General features: G+C 51.0%; 1 protein-coding gene across 4 annotated transcripts in view; it reads left to right on the top strand.

The window, feature by feature from the left end:
* Positions 1 to 15,150, top strand: part of LOC148146656 (putative G protein-coupled receptor 139) — a 216,243-nt gene extending 201,093 nt beyond the window's left edge. The window contains exon 2 of one of the 4 annotated variants that reach the window (XR_015760653.1): positions 13,994 to 14,123. Coding sequence is in view for 1 of the 4 variants with exons in the window: in XM_087998104.1 (XP_087854230.1) it covers positions 13,994 to 14,901 (908 nt within the window). In the remaining 3 variants the exon portion in view is untranslated. Of the gene's footprint in view, positions 1 to 13,993 lie in introns of all 4 variants that reach the window. The other 3 variants (XR_015760646.1, XR_015760650.1, XM_087998104.1) reach the window with 3 other exon arrangements.
* Positions 15,151 to 19,147: the final 3,997 nt, after the last annotated feature.

Raw genomic sequence — 19,147 nt, 5'->3', positions numbered from 1 at the left:
CCCTCCTCCCCCGAACCAGACAAGGCATCCCAAGCTCAGGGACTTTGTGAAAATCAAGGCCGGAGTGTGTAGGCATCCTGGAGAGGGATGGGCATTTTAAAATTGAAGGGGGAGGATGAGGTGACAGTAATATCACTCACTGGGCTGAGGGGTGGCTGATGGAGTTTAGTTTGGATTAATGCGAGGTATTGGGTTTGGTAAATCAAACAACAGCAGGACCTATACAGTTAAAAGGAGAGCCTTTGGCAGTGCTGTAGTACAGAAACCTAGGCCGTCAGGTTCAATTCTTTAAAGTTTGCATCTCATATAGATAGTGTGGTTCAGAAGGTGTTTAGCACACATGTCTTCATAGGACAGACCTTTGAGTATCAGAATTGGGACGTCATGTTGTGGTTGTATAGGATATTGGTGAGGCCTCTTCTGGAATACTGTATCCAGCCTGGTCATCCTGCCCGCTCATTTCATAGGCACATCACCCTCTGGGTGAAAAAGCTGCCCCTTAGGTCACTTTTAAATATTTCCCCTCTCACCTTAAGCCTATGTCCTCTAGTTTTGGACTCCACGTACCCTTAGAAAATACTTTGACTATTCACTTTGATATTACTGACGTTGATATTATTAAGCTGGAGAGGGTTCAGAAGAGATTAACCTGGATGTTGCTGGGAAAGGAGGGAGTGAGCTACAAGGAGAGGCTGGATAGGCTGGGACTGTTTTCACTAAAGAATATGAGATTAAGCAGTAACTTTACAAAGATTTATAAAATAATGAGGGGTACAGAGAAGCTGAAGGGCTGATGTCTTTTCTCTAGAGTTGAGGATTCAAAACTGAGGGATTTTTAAGGAGCGAGGAAAAAAGATTTACGAAAGTCATGAGAGGTAATTATGTTAGACAGAGTCTGGCTTGTGTGTGGAATGAACTTCCAGAGGAAGTGGTGAAAGCAGGGACAGTTACAACGTTTAAAGGACATTTAGATCAGTCCATGGATAAGACATCAGTTTGGATGGTGCTGTGAGCAGCTGCCCTCTCCCTCTCCCTCTCTGAATGAATCCCTGTTGGTTTTCACCCTCTGCCAATGCCTGTGCAGTGGCGTGGGGAGGCCAGTAGAGGGTGGCATTGTATCACTTTAAGCACCACAGAGAGTGCCAGACCTGCCCCACACAGAGACACACAGATACACACACGGGAATGGTTAGGACACTGCGTGAAGCTCATCTGGTAACTTAAATGGAACATAAAGTAATGCTCAATTCGCCTTGTAAACTGTTAAAATATGAGGGACAGAGAACTCCCAAATTCCACTGTTGAAAGAAAAACATCAATTTATTTTTTTTCACTCTGAAAGTGAACATTTTACATCAACTATTCACAACTCTGGGACCCTCTTTCTCTTAACTGCTTATTACCTGACTCCAGCTCTATAGCAATATACTGTTTCTGGGTCTGCCATCCTGTCATACCACAGGAGCTTGTAAGCTCTCAGTTCAGAACAGCATTCACCCTCGCTTAAAGGTACAGTACACGCTTTCAACTTCATCACATTATACCCTGATGAATATAGATAAATGGGACCGATCCGGATTTCTCTTGCTCTGTGGTTTGTCAATGTTTCATCTACTCTGTCACGTATATGTCAGGATTTTTGTTGCTAATTGACAGCATGTCACTCTGTCCGTAGGAATATAGCAGTATTTCACATGCTCACTCTCGTGTGTGTGGGGCAGGATTTCAGTTGTTTCATGGGGACTGTGATGCTATGACAATCTCAAAGTTTCTAGATGGCACCGAACCTGGAAGAACTCTGAAGTCTATGGAGGACAGTGTGGAACTCTAACCGTACAATCACACATTGGTGTAGTGTTCAGGTGTAAGGCAGATGGGGATCAGTGCAGATCTGTGTGAGGTGATGCACTTCGGTAGGAACGACAATGAAAGACAGTTTAAAGTAGGCTGTGACATTATAAAGGGGCTGCAGGAGGAGAAGGGCCTGGGTGTATTTGAGCACAGATTGTTGAAGATGTCAGGACAAGTGGGGAGAGCAGTAACTATCACAAATTAGTTTCAGTATCTGAGCTGTTTACAGGGGGTGGTGTAGGAGGGAGTCTCCATGCTCCCTTCCTGGGAGGTGGTGGTGACGATGTGTTGTGAGCCCACCCTCCTGCCCACCGAGACCGTGGGGATTCCATTTGTACCAGCTGGACACAAAAGGGAGATGGCATCAGGGCCACGGCTTCTAAGTTGTGCCGGAGGGAAACGGAGCTGCCAGTGGGTTTAAAGTGAGAATTGCCCTTCACTGAACATTGCTCCTTACTCGGTCGGTGGGACGTGGATGTTTCAGAATCTCCACACGATGCGTCCCGGTCCTCTCCAGCTCGTACCAGGGTCCTCCCCACATGGCGGGGGGAGGGGGAGGAGGGAAAGAATATGGGCACTCCACCACCCGGATAGGCCCTTCCTGTCCTATTCCAGGCTGTTTCTCCTGGAATGGGAGAAAGGGAGGGAGAGAGGGAGGGTGGGATTGGGTGGCCCTGCTGTTAGTTCTGGTGTAGGTGGGGAGGGGGTCAAGGTGAGGTGCCGGAGGGAGTCAGTCCACAGTGTTATTAATGTGTGTGCGGGGGGTAAAGTGGAGGGAGGGAGAGAGAGAGAGAGACAGAGACAGAGACGGAAAGGGGGAAGGTGCTGCATGCAGCAGTGACAGTGGTGGAACATGAACCTTGTTTGGGGGTCCGTGCTATAACAGATGGACAGTGAGTGTGAGGGAGGAGAGAGAATACGGTGACCCTTATCCTGACAGAGCGGAGAAGGTTAGTGATTCTTGTCCTCTATTGCTAGGCATCCACCAGGACCTCCGTGCCCCTGTCGACTAATTGTGGTGTAATTGCCCCTTATCTGTCATGCTCGGGGTAAACTGTTCAGGCCAGCTCCTTACTGACAAAGCTCAACCGTGTGCCCATTGGCCATTTAAAGATGGCACCAGTGTCAGGGATCATGGAGTATCCAGGGGCACCCAGGCGATGGTGAGTACCTCCAGCCATGATGGGTGGGAGAATCAGGCTGGTATTGAATGAGAGGGACACCATAGGGTGGGGTGGGTAGTTAATGAGGTGAGTTCGACACGATAGCACCAGGAAACTAGCTCAGCCTCATGTGGACGATCCCTCTGTCATACTCAAGGAAAATCAAACAAAGATAAATTATTGTTAGAATCTGCCCAATGTGTCATAGATTCGGTTGAAACTAATTCCAGTTACAAAGATGCAGAACAAATGCTCATCGATATTTAAACTGATTCCCCCCCCACCCATCTCTCTCTGGCAGACTAATGCACTGGGGTGGTGTATACAGTCCTATGGTGTGTCCACACCCACAGCAACCCCTTGTCAGGGCACAATGGAGATGTGGAGCTGTAAATGGGTGGGACGGTGGCACAGTGGTTAGCACTGCTGCCTCACAGCGCCAGAGACCCGGGTTCAATTCCCGCCTCAGGCGACTGACTGTGTGGAGTTTGCACATTCTCCCCGTGTCTGCGTGGGTTTCCTCCGGGTGCTCCGGTTTCCTCCCACAGTCCAAAGATGTGCAGGTCAGGTGAATTGGCCATGCTAAATTGCCCGTAGTGTTAGGTTAAAGGGGTAAATGTAAGGGTATGGGTGGGTTGCGCTTCGGCGGGTCGGTGTGGACTTGTTGGGCCGAAGGCCCTGTTTCCACACTGTAAGTAATCTAAACCTGTCACTCACAGCATGGGCTGCAAGTTTCCCCACACTGGGCAGGGATCGAACACAGTGTTACTGAGGAATGCAGAGGGGTGAGTACACAGTCCTACATGCTGGGAGGGTAACTGTTCCTGGTTTACAGATCGATGTACTGGGGTGGGGTACACAGTCCGACATTCTGGGAGGGTAACTGCTCCTGGTTTACAGATCAATGTACTGGGGTGGGGTACACAGTCCGACATTCTGGGAGGGTAACTGCTCCTGGGTTACGGATCGATGCATTGGGGTGGGGTACACAGTCCTACATGCTGGGAAGGTAACTGCTCAAGGTTTGCAAATTAATTCACGGGTGATCACTGCACAGATCGCTGTGCTGGTCAGTCATTCTGGTTGAGGTTTATAGATAATGCAATGATATGGTCTGTGCACCTCCCCATGCTGGATGGATATTTGTTTCAGGTTCACACATTAGTGCCCTGCTGTGGTCTGCACAACTCCCCGTGACGGATAGATATCTAGTCCGGGTTTATAGATCAATGCACTGCTGTGGTCTGCACTTCTCCTGGTGCTGGACAGATATGTGGTCTGGGTTTATAGATCAATGCACTGCTGTGGTCTGTGCAGTGTTCCACTCTGGACAGATTGATGGCTTGTATTGACCAATGTAATGGATGAATCTGGACAGATTGCTGGGTTGTACTGAGCAGTACACTGGCCTGGTCTGCACAGTATTCCACGATGAACAGATATCTCCCCTGGGTTGATGGTGTCTGGGCTGGTTCTGGGAGGTGGATTGAGAATGTGGTATATCTAACCATTTCAGCTGATCTGGCAATGCCTTTAGTTCCCATCCCTGTGATTGGACCCTCCGTCTCTCACCCCATTAATGTTACAGTGTGCCTAGGCACAGTACATCATGTTGGTGGGGTGTGTAGGGGGGAAAGGTGATGGACAGGTCAAGGGGTTCCCCGGAACGTTCTATCCCCAACATTCTATAACTGACATTCCCCGGAACGTTCTGTCCCTGACATTGTTTGTGAACGGTCGGACGTCAGTGAATTGAACAAATGATAAGATCCCGAGGGAAGAGATCCCGTTCCAGGGAGAAGGAGACACTGTTCTGAAGGCCCCTCAGGCAGTTAAAGGGGTGAATACATTTTCCCTGCGTCTACATTTCTCCACGTCACAGGATCGACCACAATTTAGGCCAAAATGCAGGAATTCTCAAACTCTGTTTGTCTTCAGGAAACTGGGAGAGAATCCTTCAGGACAGCAACGTTCCCACCCTCCGTATTAGAAATTGGGAAGGAGTGACTGTTTTAAAAAATTCTCAAGGTCAAGGACCAGGCTCGCAGGAAAGTAGTCTGACACAGAACAAACAGCCAAGAGGCGAGTCTGCTAGAATATAAGTGTTTTATTCCCCGCAGTGTCACCACAACCAGTCTCGTACTTACAACGGGTCTGGCTTATACTCACTCTACATGTTACCAAAACTGGGAGCCGTCAGTTCTCGTAGAGCGGTTGCCAACAACCCACGCTCGGCGGTTAAACGTAACCCCGGAGCAGACTCTACCGAACTGGAGACTTCTCCAGCTGATATACTCTTTTCCAGATATAAACATTCATGTGAACAGCAGAGCAAGGCTAAAAAACACATTCCATTCTGGTTACATACAGATAAGAAGATTCACACGGGAAGGTGTATAACAAGATTCACACGGGACTAAGCGACACCTTCCATTTTCGGTTAGAGCAGAGCAAGGCTAAAAAACACATTCCATTCTGGTTATTCACACGGGAAGGTGTATAACAAGATTCACACGGGACCAAGCGACACCTTCCATTTTCGGTTAGATTCACACATGTATTGGGACACAATTTTAACCCTTTCACCACATTCCACTGCTTGGCCCAATACATGTGTTGCATAATGATTCACACATGTATTGGGACATAATTTTACACCACATTCCACTGCTTGACCCAATACATGTGTTACATTATGCCCATATGTATTCTTTCTAACAAGCGCCTACGTACACGCCAAATATACAAGCAAGTCAGGACATTACAGCATGTTAAAATCACCAGGACCGCTACCAGGACCGACAAGGGTGGGAACAGGAATGTCCCCGCAGTGGAGGACATACCACTCAATATGTCCCACCAATGATGAGCTGACTCCACGTCCACTACACGGGCAGCATGTACTACCTCCTGTCCATGTATAAAGGTAGACACCGTAACCTTGGTGACATTGGTTTGATGCTTTCGTAATATCTGCTTAAGCTCCTCGGATCGGTCCAATGCTCGCTTAAACCGATCCAGGGAAATGTTCCAGGGATTCCTCAGCACTTTCCACTGCACCTTGGTAAAGTGGCGAGCACTGCTATAAGTGGTCAACAAATAGGTGTGATTCTGCCAGTGCCACTGATAGACATTTGAGAGGCATCCCGAGAACGGTGCTGAGGGAAGCATAGGATGTGGATTATTGGTAGCCACACAGAGCGTGTGTGGCCCAATCTGCCACATCATGTCCCTTGGAGTCTCAACAGTCCATTCGCACAGGGCCGTTCCCTTAGTCAAGCAAGGGTCCCGATACCTGTCCATCAGTAGGCAAGTTTTCCCCTGATCAGTCTGTTCACAAGCGGACAGATCATAGGTAATATTGGTATCTGGGCTAAACCACTGTCCCCTTGTCTTCAGAAAATAATATCCAGAAGATGTAATCACTGGTAATACATAATATCGACAGACCGTAACAGTGTGGGTTACATTCATGGTAACAAAGTATCCGTTACACATAGTTGCGTTACACCATGTTCGTTCTGGATGGGTTATCATCCACAATTTCTCAGATACATTCCATATTCCCCTCCACACTTGTACATTGGGGGATGTTACCACACGCAAAAAGCGTTCTTTCTGTATTTGAGCATGCAACATTTGAATATGACAGGCAGTCCAATTTAACTGAGCCGTAATGTTCTCAAACAGTTCCTGAGTGGCGCCCCAGACATCCAGTTCCCATTGCAGGGATCGTATCATTATTTCAGCTGTCTCTCCTTGAGTCATCATTACGGATGGCATCCACCTTCCAATAGTATGTAGTCCTTGTGAGGTGGCCTGTCCCGTGTTAGATAATTTAGTACGGGTTACCTCAGAGTCAATGGCATTCGAGATACCCATAACAGTTCCTGCGCCTCCCAGCAGGGTGTCGTACCACGCTCGTCGCCGCCTCTTGGTATGACACTCGGGTATGAGGGGCAACTGTACCCGCCAATGAACATCAGTGTGCAGTACCGCCCGGGCCATCTGTTGACAAGTTGACATAATAGGGGCCAACTGTGTTCGATGCGACCGCACGCCCCCCGTGGCTGGCCCGCCCCGCGTGGGGTTTAATAACGCTCCGTCGAGGGCAGTACCATTATTAACCACATGAATCGATGACGATTCCGAATATCGGTGGCATTGCGCAGCCACAGATCTTCCCCCCGAGCTGTGACGCTCCAATGAGTCCCCGTTGTCCCGCATGTCTGGGTGCGTCGGTCCCACAAACACGTCTTGACTTGGGCATTTACCACCAGGGTGCAATTAGGCGGTATGAACGATATGTCATATTTTTCCCCATCCCGGCGCATGTAGCACTGTGCACACGTGTACAATTGACAGTCGCTGGTGAGAGTCAGAACAACGCACTGCTGACCGGGTTCACATGTAAAGTCGTCCTGCGTCCGTCGCTGGCTACTGGCCTCCCACCGCACCTCATGGCGGGCGACCGGTACCAGCGTCCAGGCCGTGATACCGATGCCCTGGAGTGGCCATCCGATCGCGAACATCGCCAATAGGAGTCGCAATCCCCATGACCACCCCATGTTCAAGGCGGAGGGTCAGCCTGCGGGTGCATAGCAATTACAACATTATTTAGGTCTCACGTAAGTAGCACTGGTTCGCCGGGACGTTTGCCCAGGTCGGGTCCCCGGGGTACATAATGGTGACCAGACTGTCCTTCCCCTGTGCTATGATTTCGGCCGGCCTGGGGGTGCCGGTCATCTGGCGCACCCATACCTTGGCCCCCTTAGTGTCAGTAGACCCAAATCCCCCCGTCCCACGCTCAGTAACCGTAACGGGAGCTCCCATCTCTTCCACCGTTGTAAGGTTACATGACTTAATGACCAATTGCGCTATTCTGTCCCCCTTCTGTATCACGTAAGGTTCAGCGGTGATGTTGACCAGGATCACCCCCAACTCCCCTTGGTAGTCTGCGTCAATTACGCCTGCCATCACATCAATCCCCTTTAGTGACAGTCCCGACCGCGGGAGGATATGCCCATAGGTTCCAGGGGGACAAATCAATCCTAACCCCGTCTTAATCACCGTAGGTTTCTGTTGGATCAAAGTCTGGGCAGTTAGTGCTCGTAGGTCCAGTCCAGCCGAAGCCGGCGTGGCCCTTACGGGAATATCAGCTTCCTCAGCGAACTTCCACATTTTAATAGGCTGAGTCTTTGGGGTATCACATACTCGTATCATCCTATTCAAGGGTGTTACCCCATTTCCTAATGGGCGGTTATTAATTTGTTTCACCACCCGAATTAGTTGCTTCCTCCAACCCGTTAAGTCATTGCAACCTCCTGCTTTTCGTAGTGAGGACTTCAGAAGCCCATTCATTCGTTCTATAAGTCCCGCAGCTTGTGGGTGATAGGGTACATGATAAACCCATTCCACGTGGTTATCGTGACACCACTGCTTTACCGCCCTTCCTGTGAAATGGGAGCCATTGTCACTCTGGACCTGTATGGGCAATCCATAAAATTGTTCAATCAAATCTAAACATCGCAAGGTAGCCTGTTGATTGTTGTGACGACAGGGATGGGTTACCAAAACCCCAGACATAGTGTCCACAGCTGTACATATGTGGTTACATCCTTGTGAGGAGGGTAAGGGACCCACAAAGTCCATTTGCCAGCTCTGTCCCGGACCATCCCCCCGATGGATATGTCCCATCATGTGTTGGGGCACTCCCTGCCGCTGATGTTGACACTGCTCACACTGGTTTACTGCAGTCTTAACATCATCTACCATAAGATCTATTCCTCGGTCTCGAGCCCAGTGCAAGGTTCCTTGCACTCCCCAGTGCCCAGCCTTAAAGTGTGCCCATCTAGCTAGGTCCACTGAGGTGCCCCTTTGCACCATCATGGTTCGGACGATACCATCCACATATCGGTTATGTAGAGCTTCCACATCATTTCGAGAGGTATGGGCATCTACGTGGGTGATGTATATGACCAGGTATTGAGCTTTCTCCCATATATCTTCCCATAACTGTTTACCCCACACTTCCCTATTCTGGATCATCCACTGATTGGCCTGCCAAGTTGGCATCCATTGTGTCATGCCGTTAACCACTGACCACGAGTCAGAGAACAAACAAACTCCCATGACCCCTGCTTGCATGACTACCATATGCACTGCCTTTAATTCTGCCCACTGACTACTTTTTCCCTCCCCTAATTCTTCTAGGGTAGTGCCTTGTTTTGGGTTAAAGGCGGCAGCTTTCCATCTACGCTGTCCCGCTTTCCATTGGGCTGACCCATCTACGAACCAAGCCGTGGCTTGTTCATCCGGGGTCAGTTCATCATACCGTTTTCCCATCTTAACGGGTGATTCCTTGTATTCAATCACCTCAAACCGCTTTTCCCCTTCCTCAGGGGCCTCCGCCACTTGCTCATGTAGGACTGACACTCCTTTCTGTCCAGTCCGCACTCTCTCCGACACATACCATTTCCATTTAATGATGCTGCTCTCTTGGGCAGTTCCTATTCGGTGGGTAGTGGGGTCACTAAGTACCCACGGAAGAATAGGGATAGCTGTTCTCATGATCACTTCATGTCCAATGGTCAGGGCTTCGGTTTCCACCAAGCCCCAGTAGCATGCTAATAACTGTTTCTCAAAGGGGGTATACCGTTCCCCTGCCGGGGGTAATTTTCGGGACCAAAATCCCAGTGGCTTACGGGTTCTTTCCTGTTTTTGCCATAAGCTCCAATTGGCATAATCCCCCTGTGCTGAGACTTGCAGTTCTACAGGTCCTGACTGTATCTTTCCCAAGGATACAGCTTGCTGTATCGCTTGCTTGGCCATTTCAAATGCAGTTTGATGGACCTCCGTCCATTCGAACGCTGCCTTTTTCCTCGTAACTCGATACAAAGGTTTTAAAATTTGTCCTAAATGGGGAATATGCTGTCTCCAGAATCCGAATAACCCAATAAATTGCTGCACGTCCTTCTGGGTGTGAGGGACGGCAAAGACCTGAATCTTATTTTTAGCTTTCGCAGTGATTTCCCTTTCCCCCTTGTTCCACACGATTCCTAAGAATTTTACCGTTTGTGAGGGACCCTGGATTTTGGCTGGGTTGATCTCCCACCCATATCCTCGCATATGTTGAACCAGTTGGTCCAGCAATTCCTGAACCTGCTTCTGACTTGTCCCCTGTATCATCATATCGTCAATATAGTGCGAGATCATCACTTCGTCAGGCACTTTAAAGGCAGCCAAGTGTTCTGCAACTATCCGGTGGCAGATAGTAGGGCTATGCAGATATCCTTGGGGCAGTCGTGTGAACGTGAATTGTCTACCCTCCCAAGTGAATGCGAACTGTTCCTGCCTATCTTCGGGAATAGGAATTGTGAAGAAGGCATTAGCCAAATCAATTACTCCGTACCACACCCCTGGATGATGTTGGATTCGTCCTATAATAGTGACGGCATCCGGGACCGCTGCCGTCAAGGCCGGAGTGTGACGGTTTAGTTGCCGATAATCTACCGTCATCCGCCATGACCCATCGGCTTTATGTACGGGCCATAAGGGGTTATTCCACGCCGTGGTGCATGTCCTAAGCACTCCCGCTTCCAAATAATCCTTAATTGTGGCGGATATTTCTTTATGTCCGCCGGGAATCCTATACTGTCTAAGACTTATTACGCGATCGGCGATCGGGATGGGGAAGGGGTCCATTTTAACCTTTCCCACTAACACCGCCCTACAGCGCAAATTCATTTTCGTGATTCCAAATTCAAACTTCCTTTGTTGGAGGTGAAGTGTTAAACCGGCCAGAATGTCCATTCCCAGGATCCATTCTCTAACCGGTGTAATGATAATTGAATAAGTTTTAATGGGCATTGTACCTATCTTTAGGGGCAATTGTACTGTTTTTCCTTCAATCAGATTACCTCCCAGCCCAACCAGCGTGACTGGGGTTCCTTTAAACTTATGGGGCGTCCCATAGATTAAGGTGGCCTCCGCCCCTGTGTCCACTAGAGCCATAACGGTTTGGACGGATTTGCGCCAATAGATAGTCAATGATACATGAGGTCGAATGTCGTCTGCTGACCATTGGCTCGTTCGTGGGCAAACCCTTGGGGCTTGGCCCGATTCCTATTGTTCCTCCCATTCATCTTCCCCAGACAGCACTGGGTAAAGACGTTTGCCTCGCCCTTCTTTGTTCTTGCCTTTCTTACTAGGTTTCCGGCCACGCCTATCCACTTTATAACACTCTCGGAGGGGAGGCCGTACCTCCTCCTCCTCCTCGTCCTCCGAGGATTCCCACCGCTGGGAAGTGGAAGTTCTACCCCTTCGAGGCTCATTAACAACCGGACCCCGTGTCTGACATTTTTGTGTTAGTAATTCCACTAGGTCTTCCATAGTGGGTCGGGACTCCGTCTCTACCCGGGACACCTTCAGTCCCTTTCGTCTGCATAAGTCTTTTAATTCCGGTGTAGGTAGGCCATCAATCTCCGATGCTGGGACCTGCGCCCGTATCAAAGCTTGCCACAAAGCACGCCGTGAGGGGCCTTGGTTACTTCCTTGATTAGGGTTTACTTTTCCCCCTGCCCGAGCCTCAGAGCGACGCCCCTCCGTGCCCCCCTGAGAAGCACGGGTTGTGGGTCCCCAATCCCCCAAACCACCCATCTCCCTCATCATACTACGGGCATCTCCTAGGGTTTCTCCCCGTCCACTCAACATTATGGTTAATAACAGTGGTTTATAATGGGGGGGGGGCAGTCTTCACTAGGTGGTCTCTAGTCTGTCTACTAACATTTGTGTTATCTACCTCGTCCAGCACTCCCAGCAACAGGGCATCCCGCACACACAAACGGGTTAGCCTCTGAACCCCTTCCTTAATCGTTGTCCAAGTTCCTTCCAAGGGGGGCCAATCGGACGGGAAGGGATACTGTTCGGCCACTGCCCTGGCATACATCCCAAATAGGGTCCCCATACTGCGATCTATTACCATATCCTTGGCTTGGTTGCGGTACCCCAGGTCTATGGCAGCATCCTTTGCTAATCCACCAAACTTGGGAGCATCCTGATAGTCTACCTGCACTTGTTGCCCCCCTTCCTCGAGGAGCCGAATTAGCCATAGCTCTAACGGCTCCCCAGGATTACGTCGGGTTTTCTGGGTGATAAACAGCACCTCATCGGTAGTGAAGTCTTCCGTTAATTCAGAGAATTCTGCGGGAGGCTGAGCCCGCGGTAATTCATGCATAATTGCCTCCCCTTGTTCATTCCGTATAGGGTTTCCTTTCTCATCTAACATTACCTCCCGTTGCACTGGGAGACGTCTCTGAACCTGCTTTCTCCTAACCACTGGTTTAGCTTGGAGTACGGGTGGGTCCTCTTCGTACTGATCATCTAAATCTCCCCAAATGTTCCCATCCCAATGATCGATATCCCACCGATCCCCGTTATTTAACTGGGCTACAAACGCCCGTACTTGCACCGGGTCCGGGGTTCGAGGGACCTTCCTTTTCTCTTTCCGTTTCTTAGCAGACAGATACATAATAGTTCGTCCTGCTAGTTCAGTTAATGCTGTCAATTCAGCTTTTAACTTCATAATTTCCTGCCTCAACATAGAGGCATCTCCCGAACTGAGTCCCTGCTCATGTTTCAGGAGGGCTAATTCTGCTTCAGCTTTTTGGCGCTTGTCTGACTGTTGTCTACAAGCCGCCGCACAGGCCCACATCCTCCGCTGTACCCCAGGCAATGGGTTCTTCGGCAGGACTGGGATCCTCTCAAGGGTGGACAGCAGCGACCCTGGGGTTCCTACGCCCTCGGCCTCCCAGTCCTCCGGTCGCCCCCCACCATTTCTCAAACAAACTGCCACGCCATGCCACGGCCCATGCCATCCCGGGACGGTCGGGACCTCCACAGTTTGTTCCTCTGGTTTCTTAGCCTTTTTCCAAAACATTGTTCTGTATCAAAATCTTTCCTCAATTGCGATTGATCCTGCCGGCTACGCCAAAATGTTTTAAAAAATTCTCAAGGTCAAGGACCAGGCTCGCAGGAAAGTAGTCTGACACAGAACAAACAGCCAAGAGGCGAGTCTGCTAGAATATAAGTGTTTTATTCCCCGCAGTGTCACCACAACCAGTCTCGTACTTACAACGGGTCTGGCTTATACTCACTCTACATGTTACCAAAACTGGGAGCCGTCAGTTCTCGTAGAGCGGTTGCCAACAACCCACGCTCGGCGGTTAAACGTAACCCCGGAGCAGACTCTACCGAACTGGAGACTTCTCCAGCTGATATACTCTTTTCCAGATATAAACATTCATGTGAACAGCAGAGCAAGGCTAAAAAACACATTCCATTCTGGTTACATACAGATAAGAAGATTCACACGGGAAGGTGTATAACAAGATTTACACGGGACTAAGCGACACCTTCCATTTTCGGTTAGAGCAGAGCAAGGCTAAAAAACACATTCCATTCTGGTTATTCACACGGGAAGGTGTATAACAAGATTCACACGGGACCAAGCGACACCTTCCATTTTCGGTTAGATTCACACATGTATTGGGACACAATTTTAACCCTTTCACCACAGTGACCTGTGTCTGCTCTCGAATGAGCGAGTGTGTGGGAGTGTTCTAGAAACATTGGATAGGTATATGGAGGATAGTGGGTTAGTATAGGTTAGGTGGGCTTGGATCGGCGCAACATCGAGGGCCAAAGGGCCTGTACTGCGCTGTATTCTTCTATGTTCTATGTTCTATAAATCATCTGTCCTTATGGATGTGTCTCTGTGATTTTGGGGAGGGAGGGTTTCTTCTGGTTTATGTCACATTTTTGTCAGTAATTCCGACCTTCCCATTTGTTATTACAGCTCCAATTATTTTAATAAATCCCTGAATACAGGGGCACATTTGAAAATCTCACTGGGTCCCCGATCAAACGGGTCCCTTTGCCTCCAGGCTGATGGATAATGGGTTTGTTTTCCTTCCTCACAGTTAATGTAGTGACCATCTACGTCCTGCTTTATAAAGATTGTGGATTGTCTCCATGTGTCAGACGTTACCTGGGGGCCATGGCAGCGGCGGATCTCCTGGTCATTATCCTCGACCTGATCCTGAGACACATTCCCATTGTTTATCAGGAACAGTTTTATTTCCTGTACTCCGTCCGCGTGTGTAATATCCACGCCGTCCTGGTTTATGCAGCCACTGACTGCTCGGTCTGGTTCACCGTCACTTTCACCTTTGATCGGTTTGTGGCCATTTGTTGCCAGAAGCTGAAAAGTAAATATTGCAGTGAGAAAACGGCGGCTGTGGTTCTGGGAGCAGTGACTGTGCTGAGCTGTTTAAAGGACATTTCCTGGTATTTTATGCTCACGGCTCGGTATTGGCTGGCGAATGGCCCCTGGTTTTGTGATGTAACAGACGCTGTTTATTCCTCCATTGTCTGGGTCACAATCGAGTTCCTCCACCACATTCTAACCCCGTGTGTCCCATTTCTCCTGATTCTGCTGCTCAATGTTCTCACCGTCAGACACATTGTAGTGACCAGCAGAGCCCGCAGGAGACTCCACGCTCACACCAATGGGGACGCTCAGTCTGACACTGAGATGAGAAACCGAAAAAAATCCATCATTTTACTGTTTGTCATCTCGGCCAATTTCATCCTGTTATGGTCAACATTCATGCTGTATTCTATATGGGCCCGGATGTATGATTTTGGGTATAAGTCTGTGTATCTCAATCCTTTTGTGCAGGAGTTGGGCTTCATGCTGCAGCTCCTCAGTTGCTGCACAAACACCGCGATTTATGCCGTGACCCAGACTAAGTTCAGGCAGCAGCTGAAGAATGTGCTGAAATATCCCTTCACCCAAATCCATCCATCCATCAAATTCCCTCATTAATCACACCATCCGGGATTTTCTCATTTCAGTTCAGTGTTTCAGCGAAGGAGCAGCCTGTCGCTATGGTAACAGACTGCGGGTAGCGCTGGGTTGTCCCTCCTTATCCCACAGGGGGTTACAGGGAAACATTTCAACATTTCTCACAACTCAGGGGCCGGTGAGAAAAGGCACCATCCCACTGACTGTATCCATCACTTCCATTTGTAACCAATAAAAATGTTGATTAAAGCGTGCAGAGCAGCAGAGTGACCGATGTTGTTGTGTGTCTTTGTGTTGGAGAAGCTGAGCTGGAGAGAGACAGACTCAGCCCCAAGTCCTGGTCCTCAGGGAAGGGGAGGGCACCGGGTCCTGAGCTCAGGAGCTGGGGTTAACTCCCTCTGTCCCCCCGACTCCAACCTGGCCTCCCATTATCTCTCCCCTACTCTTTCTCCTCAATTCTCTCCCTCTCTCTCTCTTTCAGCACACACTCTCTTTCTCAAACGTCTCCCTCATCCCTTTCTCTCTCACACACACACACACACCCAACCCCGGTTTCTCCACCAGCCTCCACTCTTCCTTCTCCCCCTCTCTCTCTCATGCAATCGCTGTCTCCCTCCCACAATTCCATCTCTACCTCATTTTCCCCACCTCCCACATCTCACCCCCCCCACACGCAACCGCAGCCTCAACATCAACCACTCCCAGGATTTGGGTCAGAGGGGAAGGGAAGGACCAGGAAGACAGAGTATATCAGAGAAAGAGAAGAAGAGAGAGAAGAAGAAGAGAGAGAAGAAGAAGAGAGAAGAAGAGAGAGAAGAAGAGAGTGAAAGAGAGAGCGAAGAAGAGAGAGAAGAAGTGAGAGAAGAGAGAGAAGAGAGAGGAGAGAGAGAGGAGAGAGAGAGGAGAGAGAAGAGAGAGAGAAGAGAGAGAGAAGAGAGAGAGGAGAGAAGAGAGAGAGAGTGAGAGAGAGAGAAAAGAGAGTGAGAGAAGAGAGAGAAGTGAGAGAGAAGAGGGAAGAGAGAGAGAGAGAGAGACGAGAGAGAGAGAAGAGAGAGAGAGAGAAGAGAGAGAAAGAGAGAGAAGAGAGAGAGGAAAGAGAGAAGAGAGAGGAGAGAGAGAGAAGAGAGAGAGAAGAGAGAGAGAAGAAGAGAGCGAAGAAGAGAGAAAGAGAGAGAGAAGAGAGAGAGAAAGAGAGAGAGAAGAGAGACAGACGAGAGAAGAGAGAGAGAAGAGAGAGAGAAAAGAGAGAAGAGAGAGGAGAGAGAGAAGAGAGAGAGAAGAGAGAGAAGAGAGAGAGAAAGAGAGAGAAGAGAGAGAGAAGAGAGAGAAGAGAGAGAGAAGAAGAGAGCGAAGCAGAGAGAAAGAGAGAGAGAAAGAGAGAGAGAAGAGAGAGAGGAGAGAGAAGAGAGAGAGAAGAGAGAGAGAAGAGAGAGAAGAGAGAGAGAGAAGAGAGAGAGAAGAGAGAGAGAAGAGAGAGAAGAGAGAGCGAGAAGAGAGAGCGAAAAGAGAGAGAGAAGAGAGAGAGAGAAGAGAGAGAGAAGAAGAGAGAGAGAAGAAGAGAGAGAAGAAGAAAGAGAAGAAGAGAGAGAAGAGAGAAGAGAGAGAATAGAGAGAGAAGAGAGAGAGAGAAGGGGTGAGAGAGAGAGAGGGAAGGGGTGAGAGAGAGAGGGAGGGGTGTGAGAGAGATGGAGGGGCTGAGAGACAGAGAGGGAGGGGCAAGAAAGAGAGGGAGAGGGGGTCGAGAGAGAGAGGGCGGGGCTGAGAGCGAGAGAGGGAGGGGCAAGAAAGAGAGAGGGTGTGGGCGAGAGAGAGAGGGGGAGCAGGCGAGAGAGAGGGTGTGGGGGCGAGAGAGAGAGGGAGGGGAGGGAGAGAGAGAGGGAAGGGCGAGAGAGAGAGGGTGGGGACAAAAGAGAGTGAGGGAGTGGGCGAGTGAGAGAGAGGGAAGAAGGCGAGAGAGAGAGAAGTGGGGCGAGAGAGAGAATGAGGGGGCGAGAGAGAGAGGGAGGGGCGAGAGAGAGAGTGAGGGGAGAGAGAGAGAGGGAGAGAGGGAGGGGGACGAAAGAGAGTAAGGGAGGTGGCGAGTGAGAGAGAGCGAGGGGTCGAGAGAGAGAGATGGGGGACGAGAGAGAGAGAGGGAGAGGGGCGAGAGAGAGAGTTAGGGATGCGAGAGAGAGAGAGGGATGGAGGAGAGAGAGGGAGGGGACGACAGAGAAGAAGGGGGCGAGAGAGAGGAAGGTGGCGAGAGAGAGGAAGGTGGCAAGAGAGAGAGGGAGGGTGTGAGAGAGAGAGGGAGGGGGCAAGAGAGTGAGGGAGGGAGTGAGAGAGAGAGAGAGAGGGAGTGTGTGAGAGAGAGAGAGAGTGGGAGGGGGCGAGAGAGAGAGGGAGGGGGTGAGAGAGAGAGGGAGGGGAGCGAGAGAGAGAGGGAGGGGGTGAGAGAGAGAGGGAGGGGGTGAGAGAGAGAGGGAGGGTGCGAGAGAGAGAGAGGGAGTGGGGCAAGAGATAGAGTGAGGGGGCGAGAGAGAGAGTGAGGGGGCGAGAGAGAGAGTGAGGGGGCGAGAGAGAGAGGGATGGGGCGAGAGAGAGAGAGTGAGGGGGCGAGAGAGAGAGGGAGGGCGCGGGAGAGAGAGGGGTGCGAGAGAGAGAGAGAGGGAGCGGGCAAGAGAAAGAGAGGGGTGGGCGAGAGAGAGAGGGAGGGGGACGAGAAAGAGAGGGGTGGGCGAGAGAGAGAGTAAGGGGCACGAGAGAGAGAGAGGGAAGGGGGCGAGAGAGAGAGGGAAGGAGCGAGAGAGAGAGGGAGGGAGCGAGAGAGAGAGGGAGGGGGTGAGAGAGAGAGGGAGGGGGTGAGAGAGAGAGGGAGGGTGCGAGAGAGAGAGAGGGAGTGGGGCAAGAGATAGAGTGAGGGGGCGAGAGAGAGAGTGAGGGGGCGAGAGAGAGAGTGAGGGGGCGAGAGAGAGAGGGATGGGGCGAGAGAGAGAGTGAGGGGGCGAGAGAGAGGGAGGGCGCGGGAGAGAGAGGGGTGCGAGAGAGAGAGAGAGGGAGCGGGCAAGAGAAAGAGAGGGGTGGGCGAGAGAGAGAGGGAGGGGGACGAGAAAGAGAGGGGTGGGCGAGAGAGAGAGTAAGGGGCACGAAAGAGAGGGGGAAGGGGGCGAGAGAGAGAGGGAGGGGCGAGATAGAGGGAGGGAGGGAGCGAGAGAGAGTGGGAGGGGCGAGAGAGAGGGAGGGAGGGAGCGAGAGAGAGGGGGTGGGGCTGAGAGAGAGAGAAAAAGGCGGACTGAGAGAGAGGGAAGGGGACGAGAGAGAGAGGGAAAGAGCGAGAGAGAGAGGGAGGGAGCGAGAGAGAGTGGGAGGGGGGCATGGGAGAGGGGAGGCGCGAGAGAGAGAGAAAAAGGGGGCTGAGAGAGAGAGGGAGGGGTCAAGAGAGAGAGGGAAGGGGAGAGAGAGAGAGGGAGGGGCGAGAGAGAGAGGGAGGGGGCGAGAGAGGGGGAGAGAGAGAGGCGAGAGAGAGGGGGTAGGGGGCGAGAGAGCGAGAGGGAGGGGGCGAGAGAGAGGGAGGGGGCGAGAGAGAGAGGAAGGGGGCGAGAGAGAGAGGAAGGGGATGAGAGAGAGTGGGTGGGGGTGTGAGAGAGAGAAAGGGAGGGGGCGAGAGAGAGAGAAAAAGAGAGAGAGGCGCGAGAGAGAGAGAGAGAGAGAGAGGGACGAAAGAGAGAGAGGGTGGGGCGAGAAAGAGAGAGAGGGAGGGGACAGAGAGACAGAGAGGGAGGGGACCGAGAGAAAGAGAGGGGAGGGGGGCCGAGAGAAAGAGAGGGAGGGGGCCGAGAGAAAGAGAGGGAGAGGCCGAGAGAAAGATAGGAAGGGGGCGAGAGAGAGATAGTGAGGGGCGAGAGAGAGAGGGGGGGGGGGACGAGAAAGAGAGAGAGAGGGAGGGCGAGAGAGAGAGAGGGAGGGTGGGGGCGATACAGAGAGAGGGGAGAGAGAGAGAGGGAGTGGGCGAGAGAGAGTGAGGTGTGTGAGAGAGAGAGGGAGGTATGCAAGAGAGAGAGGGATGGAGGGAGAGAGAGGGGGGTGAGAAAGAGAAGGTGGGGGCGAGAGAGAGGGGGAGGGGGCGAGAGAAAGACAGAGACAGAGACAGAGAGAGAGAGAGAGACAGAGACAGAGAGAGAGACACAGAGACAGAGAGAGAGAGAGAAACAGAGAGCGAGTGAGAGAGGGCGAGAAAAGGAGGGGGCGAGAGAGAGAGGGAGGTAGTGAGAGAGAGAGAAAGAGGTGG

This window comes from Chiloscyllium plagiosum, unplaced genomic scaffold (assembly GCF_037043375.1).
Source record: "Chiloscyllium plagiosum isolate Xiang-an unplaced genomic scaffold, Cpla_swu_hap1 HiC_scaffold_20, whole genome shotgun sequence".
Classification (NCBI taxonomy): domain Eukaryota; kingdom Metazoa; phylum Chordata; class Chondrichthyes; order Orectolobiformes; family Hemiscylliidae; genus Chiloscyllium; species Chiloscyllium plagiosum.
Note: the sequence above shows the minus strand (reverse complement) of the source record. Positions and strands in the feature narration are given on the sequence as shown.